The sequence below is a fragment of the Podarcis cretensis genome (genome assembly GCF_951804945.1).
Source record: "Podarcis cretensis genome assembly, chromosome: 3".
Taxonomy (NCBI): domain Eukaryota; kingdom Metazoa; phylum Chordata; class Lepidosauria; order Squamata; family Lacertidae; genus Podarcis; species Podarcis cretensis.
In genome coordinates this window covers 61,238,814-61,252,282 of record NC_137172.1, presented here as the reverse complement: position 1 = coordinate 61,252,282, position 13,469 = coordinate 61,238,814, and the positions used below count along the sequence as shown (strand labels likewise).

The window sequence follows — 13,469 nt, the reverse complement described above, 5'->3', positions numbered from 1 at the left end:
CAGAACAGGTCACCAGCCTTTTCAGGCCCATAGATACTTATGGATTTTTGAGTGAGTCCTGTGGGTGTCACCCCAACAGCACACTACTCTCATATCAGTATCTCTTCTTCCCAAGAAACTGAAAGAGAAAGTGTACATGTACACACATCACTTTCTGAATAAAGCTGGATGAAAACTGGATGCAGTAGAATTCATCTGAGCCTTGAAAAGCTCATGGGGTGCAATCCAACATAGCACTAAGTCTCTCGTTCGGTGACCACGATAATTTTCCTTTGCACCATGGAATGTCCTCTGCCTTTCCTCCCCCTGAACATTTTCTAAGAGTTCCCCCAGCACTCTGGAACAGATTCGGAGAGGGTGCAGCTGATGCACCAGCCAAAGTTGGTGAGAGGCATTCTTCAGCATTTTATCCAGCTTGGGCCTCCATGGTTTCAAGAGAACTCCTAAACTGTGTACCTGTTCCTTTAAGTGCAACCCCATTTAGAACAGTTGTTCTATATTGTATTGAATAATGTTGCGGCTGAATTTATGTGTAACCCACCCCAGGATTGTTAAATGAGAGGTGGAGTTTATATAATAATAAAACAAACAAATAGCACAGAAGCAGGCAACTTAGATTTCCTGCCAATGTAACTGCTACTGCAAACTTTGTAAAATGTGTTTTGAAGAGTTGTAGTAAAAACAGTAACATTAAGAGATGAAATCTGCTACTTTGTATTACTAAATTTACCATGGGCAGACAGTAACTTTCAGTTGCTACAACGTAGCTGTGATTATAGGCCTTGGTTAGTGGTTTCATCGGACAGGAGGATTCAAAATATCATGTTTTGATAGGACAATTATTGAACACTCTGTTGGCTCTCATTTGTCCAATTATTATATATTAACTACTCATTCTTCCTCCTTTTTAAATGGTTTTAAGTGTTTTCAGTGCTGTTATTAATAGTTATTTATTTGTTTCTTTAATATATATATATATATATATATATACATAGATTGTGTGTGTTTTAGCTGTATTTGTTTTAATTCATGCTGTGAGCCACCTGGGAGAAAGGCAGGATATATATATATATATATATATATATGCAAGCACAAGGGCATCTGGTGTTTCAAGCAAAGGTTTTGCAAGGTAAACTCTCACTGTGGCTGTGATCCATGCATGCTTCCTCGAAAACAAGGCCCACTGTGCTCAGTGGAGCTTTACTCTTTGGTAAGCAAGCCTTCAGGGACGCAGGTGGCGCTGTGGGTTAAAGCCTCAGCGCCTAGGGCTTGCCGATCGAAAGGTCGGCGGTTCGAATCCCTGCGGCGGGGTGCGCTCCCGCTGCTCGGTCCCAGCGCCTGCCAACCTAGCAGTTCGAAAGCACCTCCGGGTGCAAGTAGATAAATAGGGACCGCTTACCAGCGGGAAGGTAAACGGCGTTTCTGTGTGCGGCTCTGGCTCGCCAGAGCAGCGATGTCACGCTGGCCACGTGACCCGGAAGTGTCTCCGGACAGCGCTGGCCCCTGGCCTCTTAAGTGAGATGGGCGCACAACCCCAGAGTCTGTCAAGACTGGCCCGTACGGGCAGGGGTACCTTTACCTTTACCTTTAAGCAAGCCTTCATAGGACCGCGCCTCCCATCGCACATGCCAGTTCAGTGCCTCAATCCTAAATACGCCCAGCTATGGACTGAATCCCCTCTCCAGCACAGCGAGACACGCATTTCTGAGCAAGCTAGTCTATGACCTGGCTGCACAATTTCTTAACTTTGGGGTAGGGTGTGCCTTTAAGGGAAAGGCAGCAAAGGATTCCAGCTCTGGGCAATCTTGAGTTTCTCCTCCGACGGGGTAGCAGGTGACACACCGATCTCCTTGGGCGAGTGCGGTCCTAGAATCACAAAACTGTAGCGTTGGGAGGGCGGTACACCACGAGGGTCATCTAGCCCAACCCCCTGCAATGCGGGCCTCTTCTGCCCCAAGCGGGGCTCGAACCTAGAGCCCTCCTGCCGAAGAGTCCCACGCTCGGCCGGGCGCCCCAGGCACAGGAAAGGGGGTCCGAGTTGATTGGCAGGGCGGCAGGCCACGTGACGCTGCCACGCCGCGTTCCCAGCGCTAGAGTGTGGCGCTGCCTGCGCTGCAGCTCCGACGAAGGAAGGAAGGAGGGAGGGAGGGAGGCAGAGCGAGTGGCTGCGCGCGCGCGCGCGTTCCAGGAACAAAGTTCCAGGCGCCGCGAAAAAAAGTTCGCTGAGAGAGTCCCTATCCAGGCGGCGGCGTCGTGCAAACTCCTAGTTGCAGGAGGGGCGCCGGCTGCCCGAGTGGCTGAGGCGAGAGAGGCGAGGCAGGCTGGCTGTAGCGCCCGCCCTTCGCAGCGAGTGAGGAATCCCGGGGGCCCCAGGAGGGAAGGAGGGCGCGAGGGAGGGTCCGCCCTGAGGGGGCGGGGGTGGGAGAGGCTCTTCCTCCTCCTCCCCCGGCAGCCTCCCGGAGCCGAGCGAGAGGCAGCCTCGGGGCGCGGAGCGAGCAGTTGGGACGCCGAAACTTTCTTTTGGTCCGAGGGTTTTGGTTGAGCAACTTCTTCAGGCTGTCGGCGCTGGGCTTCATTTTACTTTTGTCCCTTGGAGAGGGTGAGAAAGCAGCAGCAGCAGCAGCAGCCGCCCTGCGCGGAATGGAGCCTGTGATTTGACTTGGCCGGGGCAGCAGCGGATCTGGCCGGCGCTTCTCTCCTCCTGCTTCTTTCCAGCAGGTAAGCTGGTGAATAATTGACGACGCCGAAGAGCGTAACGCGATTCCGCGCAGGGGAGGACAAAAGGGCAGCAGCCCAAGAAGCGCGCACTCTCTCGCTCTCTCCTTCTCCCCCCGCGAGCCTGGTGGATTGGAGACCACAGACAGACAAGAGTTTCCAAGCCTGGTGTTTGGTGAGGGGTTGCAGTTCTCCTCAGGAAACGAGCAGTCAGCTGGGGACAAAACTCTGCAAAGAACCTGGATGCACGTGGGGATTGGAGTCTGACTCGTAGGTCGTGGCAAACCCCCTTCTCTTTCTCTCTCTCCACCACCCCTTATGGGAGACGAAGGGGATCACCCAATTCCTTGGTGCTCCTCCTGCTTTGCTTGTGCCACACGTGGCATTAGTGGACTCACTGATCTATTTCCAGAAAAAAAGAGTAGCACTTGAAAAGAGTTGGCAAATTCGTCGTGTGCCATAGGCTTTGGAGGCGGAGAGGCCGCTTCATCGATTAACTTCTTTGGAATGGGATAATAATACAGGAAAGCCTTCCATTCTATTTGGAACGTGGGTCTGGGCGCCCAGCTTAGACTGTCAGTGATAGGATGCTTGCAATGCAAGGAGGCTTTAATCGCTGAAAGTGTGTGCCACTTTCTTTAACTGTCTTTGCCTCCTCCTTCCCAAAAGAGCAGGTACAGGTTTAAAAGCTCTGCAAAATGGTCGCTTGTCTCGCTCACCTTTGGAGTTCTAGGTGCACTCAAAGCTTCAATGAAACACAAATTTCTCATTAGCTTATCAGACATATGAATCTCACTAGTTACATGCATTTTGTGGAAAGGGAATCAAAGGAGGCTTAGGCTAGAGTTAATTCTTTTCCTGTGAAGAAGTGCTAGTGGGTTTGATGGCCCTGGTTGTGCCCACCTATGCATGGAGGCATTGGTGGGTAAAATGAGTAGGGGAAACCACCTGTTGCTTCCACTTGAGGTGGAAGGCAGCTGCCACCTTCTTCCGTATCTGCCTTACACTCCCTCCAGACACATATGTAGTAGCTTGTGGAATAGTCACTGGTTATTTTAAGGCAAGAGAACAGTGACCTCACTTCTGTTGTTGTTGTTGTTTTTAACTTACTTGGATTTGTTTCTAATTAAAAAAAAAAACTTTGCTTGCTTTGCTACGAAGCAGAATGTGATGAGGGCAGGCGTTGGCTGTCCTGCTTCAGGCAAGCTCAGGGTTCTGCTGAAGTGGGCTGGCCGTTTCCCTTGAGATTAATGTGTGCAATATCTGGAAAGATGTGTGGACTTGGGCATACAAGCAGATTTTGAGGCAAGTGGTCTAGAATATTTTCTGGGCAGAAGTCATTGTAGCAAAAGTACCTTTGAAAGGCAACTAGAATATGAACCGATTATGTATGCTGTGGTTGCTTAAGTGTGTGTATAGTGTGTGTGGACAGCTGGGAAGGGCTGAGAGTTTGGGCTGGATGGAATCCAAACTCATTCTACGTGTGAAACTTGACTTTGACAGTTGTACCTGGCAATTCAAGCAGTCACATGTTGAGTGAAAGTCTGAGCAGATTTCCTCATCTCAAGACTCGTGACATAATTTGGTCTCTTTCCTTTCCCCCAAGAGACTCATGGAGTGATACTCTTGGAAAGCTGAAGTCCATATCCTCTTTTTATCTTATTGCCAGTGTGGTGTAGTGGTTAAGAGCGGTAGTCTCGTAATCTGGGGAACCGGGTTCGCGTCTCCGCTCCTCCATCTGCAGCTGCTGGGTGACCTTGGGCCAGTCACACTTCTTTGAAGTCTCTCAGCCCCACTCACCTCACAGAGTGTTTGTTGGGGGGAGGAAGGGAAAGGAGACTGTTAGCCGCTTTGAGACTCCTGAAGGGGAGTGAAAGGCGGGATATCAAATCCAAACTCTTCTTCTCTTTCCTTTCCCCCAAGAGACTCATGGAGTGATACTCTTGGAAAGCTGAAGTCCATATCCTCTTTTTATCTTGTTGCTTGCATGATGGCCTACAGCAAATTCCATCTCAGCTCCATTGAACCTTAGAAGGTGGCTGTAATACAAATAAATGATGATATGTTGTAAACAATTCTAAGCCCTTGGGGAATGGTGGGAAAATGTATTAATACTGCATTGAGGCTTTAGTAGATTAGTATCATTATCTCCTTTTTTGTAGGAAATAAAAGTTAGAAAATAGACAGGGTTCATGTTGAGAGACTACATTGTCTTCCACCTAAAATGTTATATGGCTAAACTATATAAGAGGCAAATAACTCTTCCTCCTCCCTGTAGCTTTTGGAGAGCTAACCCGTCTCATCCAGGCAGGCTTTGGAACAGCTGGAAAACTGTTTCCTTCCACATAAATAAGGAAGTCAATCCAGCCACTCCCAAGCTGTGTTCAAGTCTGTGGGCCAGGATTTCTTTAAAGTGGCAGGCAGTGATGCGAACTGTGCTCTTACAAAGTGTAAGGATGCAATCCTATACACATTTACCTGAAGCAAAGTCCCACTAAATTCAGAAGGACTTGTCAGTAAACATATACAGGATTGAATTGCATTTGATTGTGTATGGAATAAATCTGTAAGTAACCTTATAACGCAGGCTAATTGGATTTTGATTGTGACTTACTAGATATTGCTTGACCTTTGCCCATACACACACACTGTCATGGATACTAAGTTTAAAAAGCACTCTGAAAGCACAGCATGGTACCGTGTAATTAAGTGGGTAGTACTGAAAAGCTCGAGTTCTAGAATTTGTCAGCAGCCTCCTTAGGTCTTCCTTTTTTATCCTCTCCTGGAGTCTATCCTCCCATAGACTCTGATTACAGAGTAAATTGACCTCCGGCATCTGTAAGATAAGGAATTAGTCCAAGGTTTAAAAGGAGCAGCAGCAAATGAGGATTTTTAATTACACAGTTTTAAAAATGAGGAGGCATGGATTGAAGGTATTGAAATAGTTACAGCGATAACGTATAAAGTCCTACTTGAGAAAAACTATTTACATGTATTTATTTGAGTGTGTTTATGTTTCAGGTATTACTTCAAAAGCAGGCTGGAGTGTGAGCTGTGTGGACAAAGATTTTAAATAATTCTGATCAGGAATTCTGAAGCTGGGGCGGAAAAAGGATGGCCAAGGTTTTGGATGAAGGACTAGATGGAGGGCGCAATGAGTTTAGCAACATCATTAAATCCCGATCTGGTGAGTTTCAAGCAAAAGTTTCCAGTCCTTTTTCTTGTGAATGCTTCATGGTAAAAACAAACAAGTGCCATTTACTTGTCATAAACAGAAGAGCTGAACTTCATGTTATGTACAAATGCATGTAGTGGTAGCCTGATGGCCCTTTTTGAAACAGGAAAAACCTGTTCAGGGAGCCTGCAGTTGGGAGTACTAGAGAAACAGCACCGCAGGAGAGAGGTGTTTTAACCATTTCTCTGCCCTTAAATGCCCCAGCACCTGCCCCTGAACCATGGGGGATTCAGATGCCTGTTCATCTTGTTTACTGTCACCTTCTCCAAAGCAGGCTACTGTGTTTGCAATATGGTACAACCAGTGGCTTTGCTACTGAAGTGCCATAACCTTCAATAACCCACCCAAACTCGCACTTCTTCTGTTAAAAGTACTCTCTGGCTACAATTATGCCACTTGCCTGTAAATGTAATTTGGTCCTCTAATTCAAACACCTGATGTGTCTGTCTGTCAAAGCATTGTTCTGTATGTTGGATTCCTGGCTCTACTTGAAAAGACTCTTGACGCAGCTATCATGAAATAAGAGTAATTATAGGCTTCTGTTTTTCTGCAGAGCTAATCATTTCTGTTTTTTAGGACCCAATTACATTAGGTTTTATTAAGTCTTGTTTGGGCCACTTGTTTGTGGCTTAGAAAACTTACTGTGCACACTGCAAAATGCCTTTTAAAATATTTGTGAAGTTGAAGGTAGTACGTGTCTCTTCGGGAGTTCCCTGGGGCTCTAATTTAATGCCTTAACCTATAAAACCAGAATTGCAGGACTGGTAAGGGCAGGGGAAAAATTGGTTTGCACACTTGGGAGTGTTTTTTCTTCTCTGTGCGGTCTTGGACTGTATCTTTCATGTGGACAGGGTGTGATTGCACATACTTTGAAAGAGCCCACTTGAAATTCTGTACTCCCTCCCCCGTCTGCTGCATCCATATATCTCTTGCCATGCACAAGTTATTTAGGCACTGCACACTTTTCAGAATGGGCCATAGGGCCGTCTTTAGCATATGCGCCGCCAGGGTGCAAAGATCCACCCAGCGCCCCCAAATTCAGTTTAGCTCCCAAATTAACTTTTATTATGCCTTATGTCACTATTATAATTTGAAAAATAGTGCTCACACCTGTACGGCTCCAAAAGGAGGTTTTTGTGTGTGTGTTTTGTTTAAAACCAGCTTTTCTAAAGAAGACAAAGAACACATTGGGAGTCAGTGTTAAGACTCCATGCATTCACTTACGGTCATAGGGAGGTGTCTGAAAGATGAGACGGGCGGGCATTATGCGCATGCATGGGAGAGCCATCTCGGGCAGCCTTTCATTGTGAGAGTAACTTTATTTCTAGAGGAGCTGGGAGGGCCCTTGCGAGTGCGCATATACGAGTTCATCTTCCGGAGCCTGTGTGCGCTCCTGTCGCTAGATAGGCACGTTCTCTTTCTGTCTGTCTCTCCCTCTTTCCTGTCACTTCCCCTCCTCCCGGCTTTGGTGAGCGAGACTTTCCAGAGAGATCTCCCTGCTCTCACTCCAGAATTTGGCACCGCACCCCTTGCACCCCTGGGTAAAGACGGCCCTGATGGGCAATGGCATCTTGTCAGTTCAACTGTTGAAGAATGAGAGCATTTCTCCCACTGCCCCCCCCCCCGTCAGCTCACTTTCAAATACACATATATGTGGTTTGTCTTATCACACAATTGGCCAGGTACTGGAAGCAATTCTGTGATCACTGTTTTGGGTAACATCTGAACCAGGGCTTGTTATGCTCCCAGTAAACCATGTCTAGTAAATCAAGAACAAACCTATAGATCTCAGTTTGCCAGGAGCGAACCAAACTACAATTCCAGGTTTTGATGTAATATGAAATTAGGGATCATGGTTTGTTTATGTGCAGAGTGAAAGAGCCCTCTTAGTAGCATTCATGGTATGGTAAGCTCTGAGATTGGCAGGTATTTGTTAGGTTTTTAACTTCTGAAAAGAATTTTATTTGGAGATATGCTTTATGTGCATATTTAAAGATTTATCAGCCTACTTCATTTTTTTTTGTAATTCCTGAATTAAAAATACAAGCTTTAACTCTTGAACTTTTGTGATGTTAATAAAATTAGGTATATAAGGAATGGATAGGTGTTGCTGTACTCCAGCTTCCATCATTCTTGACCATTGGCCATATTCCTGTGGTTGATGGGTGTTGGGATCCCCGTCAGAAGTGGAGGGCCAAAGGTTCTCCATTCCTGCTGTATAGGGAGGGATTATTTCTGAGTAAACATGCATAGAATTGCACTGTGCTCTTGAGCTGACCTAAACAGAAAGTCAGCTACAGAAATCACCCGAATTAGGCCTGCCTCTTGTATTTACCTTTTGCGAATTTTCCTGAATCTTAGTTATTTATTACTCTGCATACCTGAGATAGGAGCAGAATCTGGGAGAGGGATTTCTCAATGAAAAGGGCGCAGTTCCTCAAAATACACTAGTCAACAAATTAAAGACTTGTTGTCAGGACTGGCATTTGTGTTTTTCATCTTAATTGCTCCAGAAAGGGAAAACTGCTAAAGGGAAGGAATACTTGTGCTAGTCCTCAAATGGAGTGTTCCTAAAGTGAAATAACTCTGTTCTGTAATGGATAATGCAGAAAAAAGGTATAATTATACTATGATTTGTATTTTGATAATGATCTCTATTTCATTTGGGTGATATTCAACCTATCATACTCTACATAGACACTTTTAAATCAATGGTCTTAAGTTACTTGCCCATTGATTTTAATGGGTCTTTTCTATGTGTGACTAATGTTGGATTTTGCCTTCTGTCAGTTGTATGTTATGTACAAATGATCTAATAAGAATAGTTGCTTGCCCTGGTGCAGAGGGATAAATATGTTTAAAAGTCTTTTGAAGATAGTTGTACACTCTCCCTTTCGTGAAGTTACATTATATTTTAAAGGAGAAAAAATTGTTTATCTGTATTTTAAACAAGCACACTAAATTAAGATGTTGCTTTGGATACCAAGAATGTTTTCATAACTTCAAGGCCCAAAAGCCAGCAATATAATCCAATAGTTTATTTTGTTTTTGCTGCTGGAATGCCAGAATTTTAGCTAGAGTGCAGTGAATTCAACTAAAATATGTTACAGGTGGGAGTATTGTTTACTCTTAAAATTCTGAACAGTGACTTCTATTTCTAATCACGTTTATTTTCAACTCATGGTGCTAATAATCAATAATCTTCTTTAGGTAAAATTAGTAGCAGATTACTAGTTCACACAACTCTTGTATCAGTTGATGTTGACATTACTTTATCCTAGATAACTAATGCTAATGTTTGGAATTCCCATGTCATATGAGGTGTCTTGTTTAACCTTGGCTCCATAACCTTCCCAGCCATAATCTATTGTTTCTTCCATAGAAGTCAGTCAGTGGGGGCCATTATCTTACATCTGGCAAGGTCAATGGGTTGCAGTTGCAGCATGCAATTCACTTATGTAGGGAAAAGTAAAGCTGTGCTGTCTGTCAGGCGTTCACAACAAAGCTGCAGCGCCCTGTTTCTCATGTTGGCTCACTAGAAGTCTCTAGGAAGTCCACAAGCAGGGCATGGACAATAGTTCTCATACACTATTGTACCCAGCAGGCTGTGTCTGAACCTGGAGGTACCATTTAAATATCATGGCTAATAACACTTTGTTCTTTGCAAATTTTGCTAAACCCCCTTTAAAGCCATGTAAGCCAGTGGCCATCACCACATCTTGTGCCAGTGAATTCCATAAGTTTTGCATTCTGTGAAAAAGTACTATTGATTGGAAGATTGGCATACACTTGTGCACTACCTGGTAGATTTTTAGGCGATTTAGAAATTTTAAGTAGTCCATTGGTGCATATTTCCATGTATGGTGGGATTGCCCTAAAGTAAAAGCATTTTGTTATTAGTTTTTGCTAATAAAATAACAAAGCAACAAGCAGTAGTCTTTACAGAATATTTTTACAGAAGACATTGTAGACTTACACTGCAAGGAGCTTTTTGGGCATATGTTAAAGCTGCAAGGATTGCTATCTGGGCTTCTCAATCTGGCTATTTTATTATATCACCATGTTATTATAGAATTGTAGAGTTGAAAGGGACCCTGAGGGTCATCTAGCCCAACTCCTTGCAGTGCAGGAATATGCAGCTGCCCCATACGGGAATTGAACCTGAAGCCTTCATGTAACCAGCACCATTCCCTAATCAACTGAGCTATCCAGGCATATGAATGGCTGTCAGTAAAATTAATTTTTTTGCTGTTTACTGTTATATGTTAGTCTTGCATTTTATTCTCACTTGTTTGTGAGCTGTCCAGAGAATATATGCTTATATATCATTGGGCTTAATAAATTCAGTTAAAATATGGTGTTTATGACTCCTGTGACTTTTCAAGCAGTGATTGAACGATCTCTTTTTTCCAAAGACTTTCTTTTTGTATTTTTGAAAGTAGTAATACAATCTCTTAAACACCAAATGTTCATTATGTACTCAGCAGCCAGGAGGTGTAGATTTTTTTTCAATGAGAGAGCCATGACTTAGAAGTATAATACGAATCTGGAAGCCCTGCAGATATCGGAGGTGGTTTACAGCCTACTGTTCATATGTTTTCCGCTATTTGTCATTCAAGGACCTCGTAAGATCACTGAGTGACACCAAATGATGCCTGCCCACTTGTACATTGGAAATTTGCTTGTGCAACAGGACTGGTTTCTCTTCTCTCTCAAGGCATTCCCTAGATTTTGGGGTGTGTGCTGGGGGTCTCCAGTGGGGAGGACAGGAAGGAGAAGCCCTGTTACTTGCTTGTGCTGGATTTTACTTGCTGAAATTATTATTTTACTAAGGCCAAACTGCCATTCTGTAACTAATAATTTATGTTTTGAAAGTTTTAACACATGCACTGTTGTATTTAATAACTTCTCTTACTCTTCCTGGAATGTAGTGGACTTGTGAGTTTAAATCTCTACTATGACCTACACAGAATTTAAAGGAATGTGAAAGCACAGGTATGGCTAGCATGCTAGGATAGACTTCTGATGTTATTTTGGTTATTACATTCATCAGTGTTAAGAGTTTATTTTTTAAAAAAATAATATTTAAACTGCCAGGCACGATCAACTTAGTATTACACTTTAATTGGCTTTTCTATCTTTACTTATGCAACAAAATAACAATTTTGTACTGCCTTGCTTGTTAATAGATATAAATGTTTATGTAATTCAGCTCTGGTTTGCAAAAAATGCACAGCGAGGAGACAGCAATAGAAATATACCTATACAGTGGTACCTTGGGTTACATATGCTTCAGGTTACAGACTGCGCTAACCAAGAAATAGTACTTCAGGTTAAGAACTTTGCTTCAGGATGAGAACAGAAATTGCGTGGCAGTGGAGCGGTGGCAGCAGCAGGAGGCCCCATTAGCTAAAGTGGTGCTTCAGGTTAAGAACAGTTTCAGGTTAAGAACGGACCTCTGGAACGAATTAAGTACTTAACCCGAGGTACCACTGTACAGTAATTTTAAAGAATTGCATACTTTAAAATAGCAGATGTGCTTTACAGAGTATGCTTGAGGTGACTTTTAACCTATCAGGATTTTCAATTGTGATCACAGTGGTACCTCTGGTTACGTACTTAATTCATTCCAGAGGTCCGTTCTTAACCTGAAACTGTTCGTAACCTGAAGCACCACTTTAGCTTATGGGGCCTCCCACTGCTCCTGTGCCACTGCTGTACGATTTCTGTTCTCATCCTGAAGCAAAGTTCTTAACCTGAGGTACTATTTCTGGGTTAGCGGAGTCTGTAACCTGAAGCGTATGTAACCTGAAGCGTATGTAACCCGAGGTACCACTGTATAGATTATAGTATCCAATGTTGCAGCTTCACTGGTGCAAAGGTCTTCTTTGTGTGTGTGTACAGTGGAACTTTTTCTCCCTCAGCCGTTCCTTCCTGGGACGCAGGTGGCGCTGTGGGTTAAAGCCTCAGCGCCTAGGGCTTGCCGATCGAAAGGTCGGCGGTTCGAATCCCTGCGGTGGGGTGCGCTCCCGCTGCTCGGTCCCAGCGCCTGCCAACCTAGCAGTTTGAAAGCACCTCCGGGTGCAAGTAGATAAATAGGGACCGCTTACCAGCGGGAAGGTAAACGGCGTTTCCGTGTGCAGCTCTGGCTCGCCAGAGCAGCGATGTCACGCTGGCCACGTGACCCGGAAGTGTCTCCGGACAGCGCTGGCCCCTGGCCTCTTAAGTGAGATGGGCGCACAACCCCAGAGTCTGTCAAGACTGGCCCGTACGGGCAGGGGTACCTTTACCTTTACCTTTACAGTGGAACTTTTTCTCCCTCAGCCGTTCCTTCCAGCCCACTGTGTGCTCTCAGCAGATTGTGGGAACGTGCAACGGAAGGATACAAAACGGAATTTGCATCATGCCAGTGGAACTAACCATGTGGAGCATTCAGTACAACCCAATGGCATAAGCTTCAGTTTAAGTGTGGAACTGAAATCTACATGTGTAATAATCACTAGTGTAGGATGGCCTAGGTAACAAATAAAGCAATTCTGACTTCAAGAGACAAAAAGAGGTGGCTTGAATATTGGCTTCTATGGAAAGGTGACAGTGGAAGTTCTGCCACTTGTGTAGTCTAGCACCGGGGGTGGGTTGGGGGTGGGATTGTTATTTGGCCCCAGGAAGTTTCAGAGTGCACCTTTGTTATCTAATATACTTTCTTGGCATCTGTTAAACCTTTAATAATATCAGAACCAGGAATGGCAACTGCTTCCCTAAAGGATATGCTCAATTTCTGCAGAGTAAGATTCCTTAAAATCAGTGTATTTTAACTTACCGGTACTTTTCAGTAGAAATTCTTAGGATCACACTGTTATAATTTTAATAAGCTTTTTAGAAATCCACATTGAAGATACAAACTAATCTTTAAACATTCCAGAATATTTATTGCGGTTCATAATAAAAAGAACAAATATGGATTACTATGGAAGCATCTTGGTTATACACTCCTCATATTTGGTACAATTAATATAAAGAGGACATAACGAAGATGCTTCCATGCTAATATGGATTCACATTCTAATATACTCTTTGTTTTCAATTTAATATTGGGTCAATCCATTCTTGAGCTTCGTTAGATGTGTGACCATTGCCATTCTTGAATGAAAACTCTTTATTTGCCCTTATCTTTGAAAATTATTCCCACCTACTCAGACTTCAGCATATTGTTTTGCTTTGCTTTGTAATGCTGGCTGCATTTAACTTTGTTGGGAGGAAAGGAGTACTGTGTTTAATTAGTACTTCAGGATTGCTGAGTGAGTGGGAGAAAGCATGGGAGAAACAATTTAATGTGGGGGGAAAGCAGAACAAATTTACTGTGGTTAAAACATCAATTTCTAGTGGTTTTAGATGCTATGCCCTTTTGAAATTTGCAAAACTTAATGTATCAAATACAGTGGTACCTCAGATTACATATGCTTCAGGTTACATACGCTTCAGGTTACAGACTCTGCTAACCCAGAAATAGTGCTTCAGA

At 43.9% G+C, this 13,469-nt stretch overlaps 1 protein-coding gene across 3 annotated transcripts in view; it reads left to right on the top strand.

The window, feature by feature from the left end:
* Window positions 1-2,446: 2,446 nt before the first annotated feature.
* The window catches only part of UTRN (utrophin), a gene marked incomplete at its 3' end in the record, with an annotated part of 328,497 nt that continues 317,474 nt past the window's right edge, over window positions 2,447-13,469 (top strand). The window contains exons 1-2 of one of the 3 annotated variants that reach the window (XM_079970881.1): window positions 2,447-2,718; window positions 5,737-5,902. In XM_079970881.1, coding sequence (XP_079827007.1) covers window positions 5,830-5,902 — 73 coding nt within the window. In that variant the 5' untranslated portion in view covers window positions 2,447-2,718; window positions 5,737-5,829. Of the gene's footprint in view, window positions 2,719-2,813; window positions 2,986-5,736; window positions 5,903-13,469 lie in introns of those variants that run through there. The other 2 variants (XM_079970879.1, XM_079970880.1) reach the window with 2 other exon arrangements.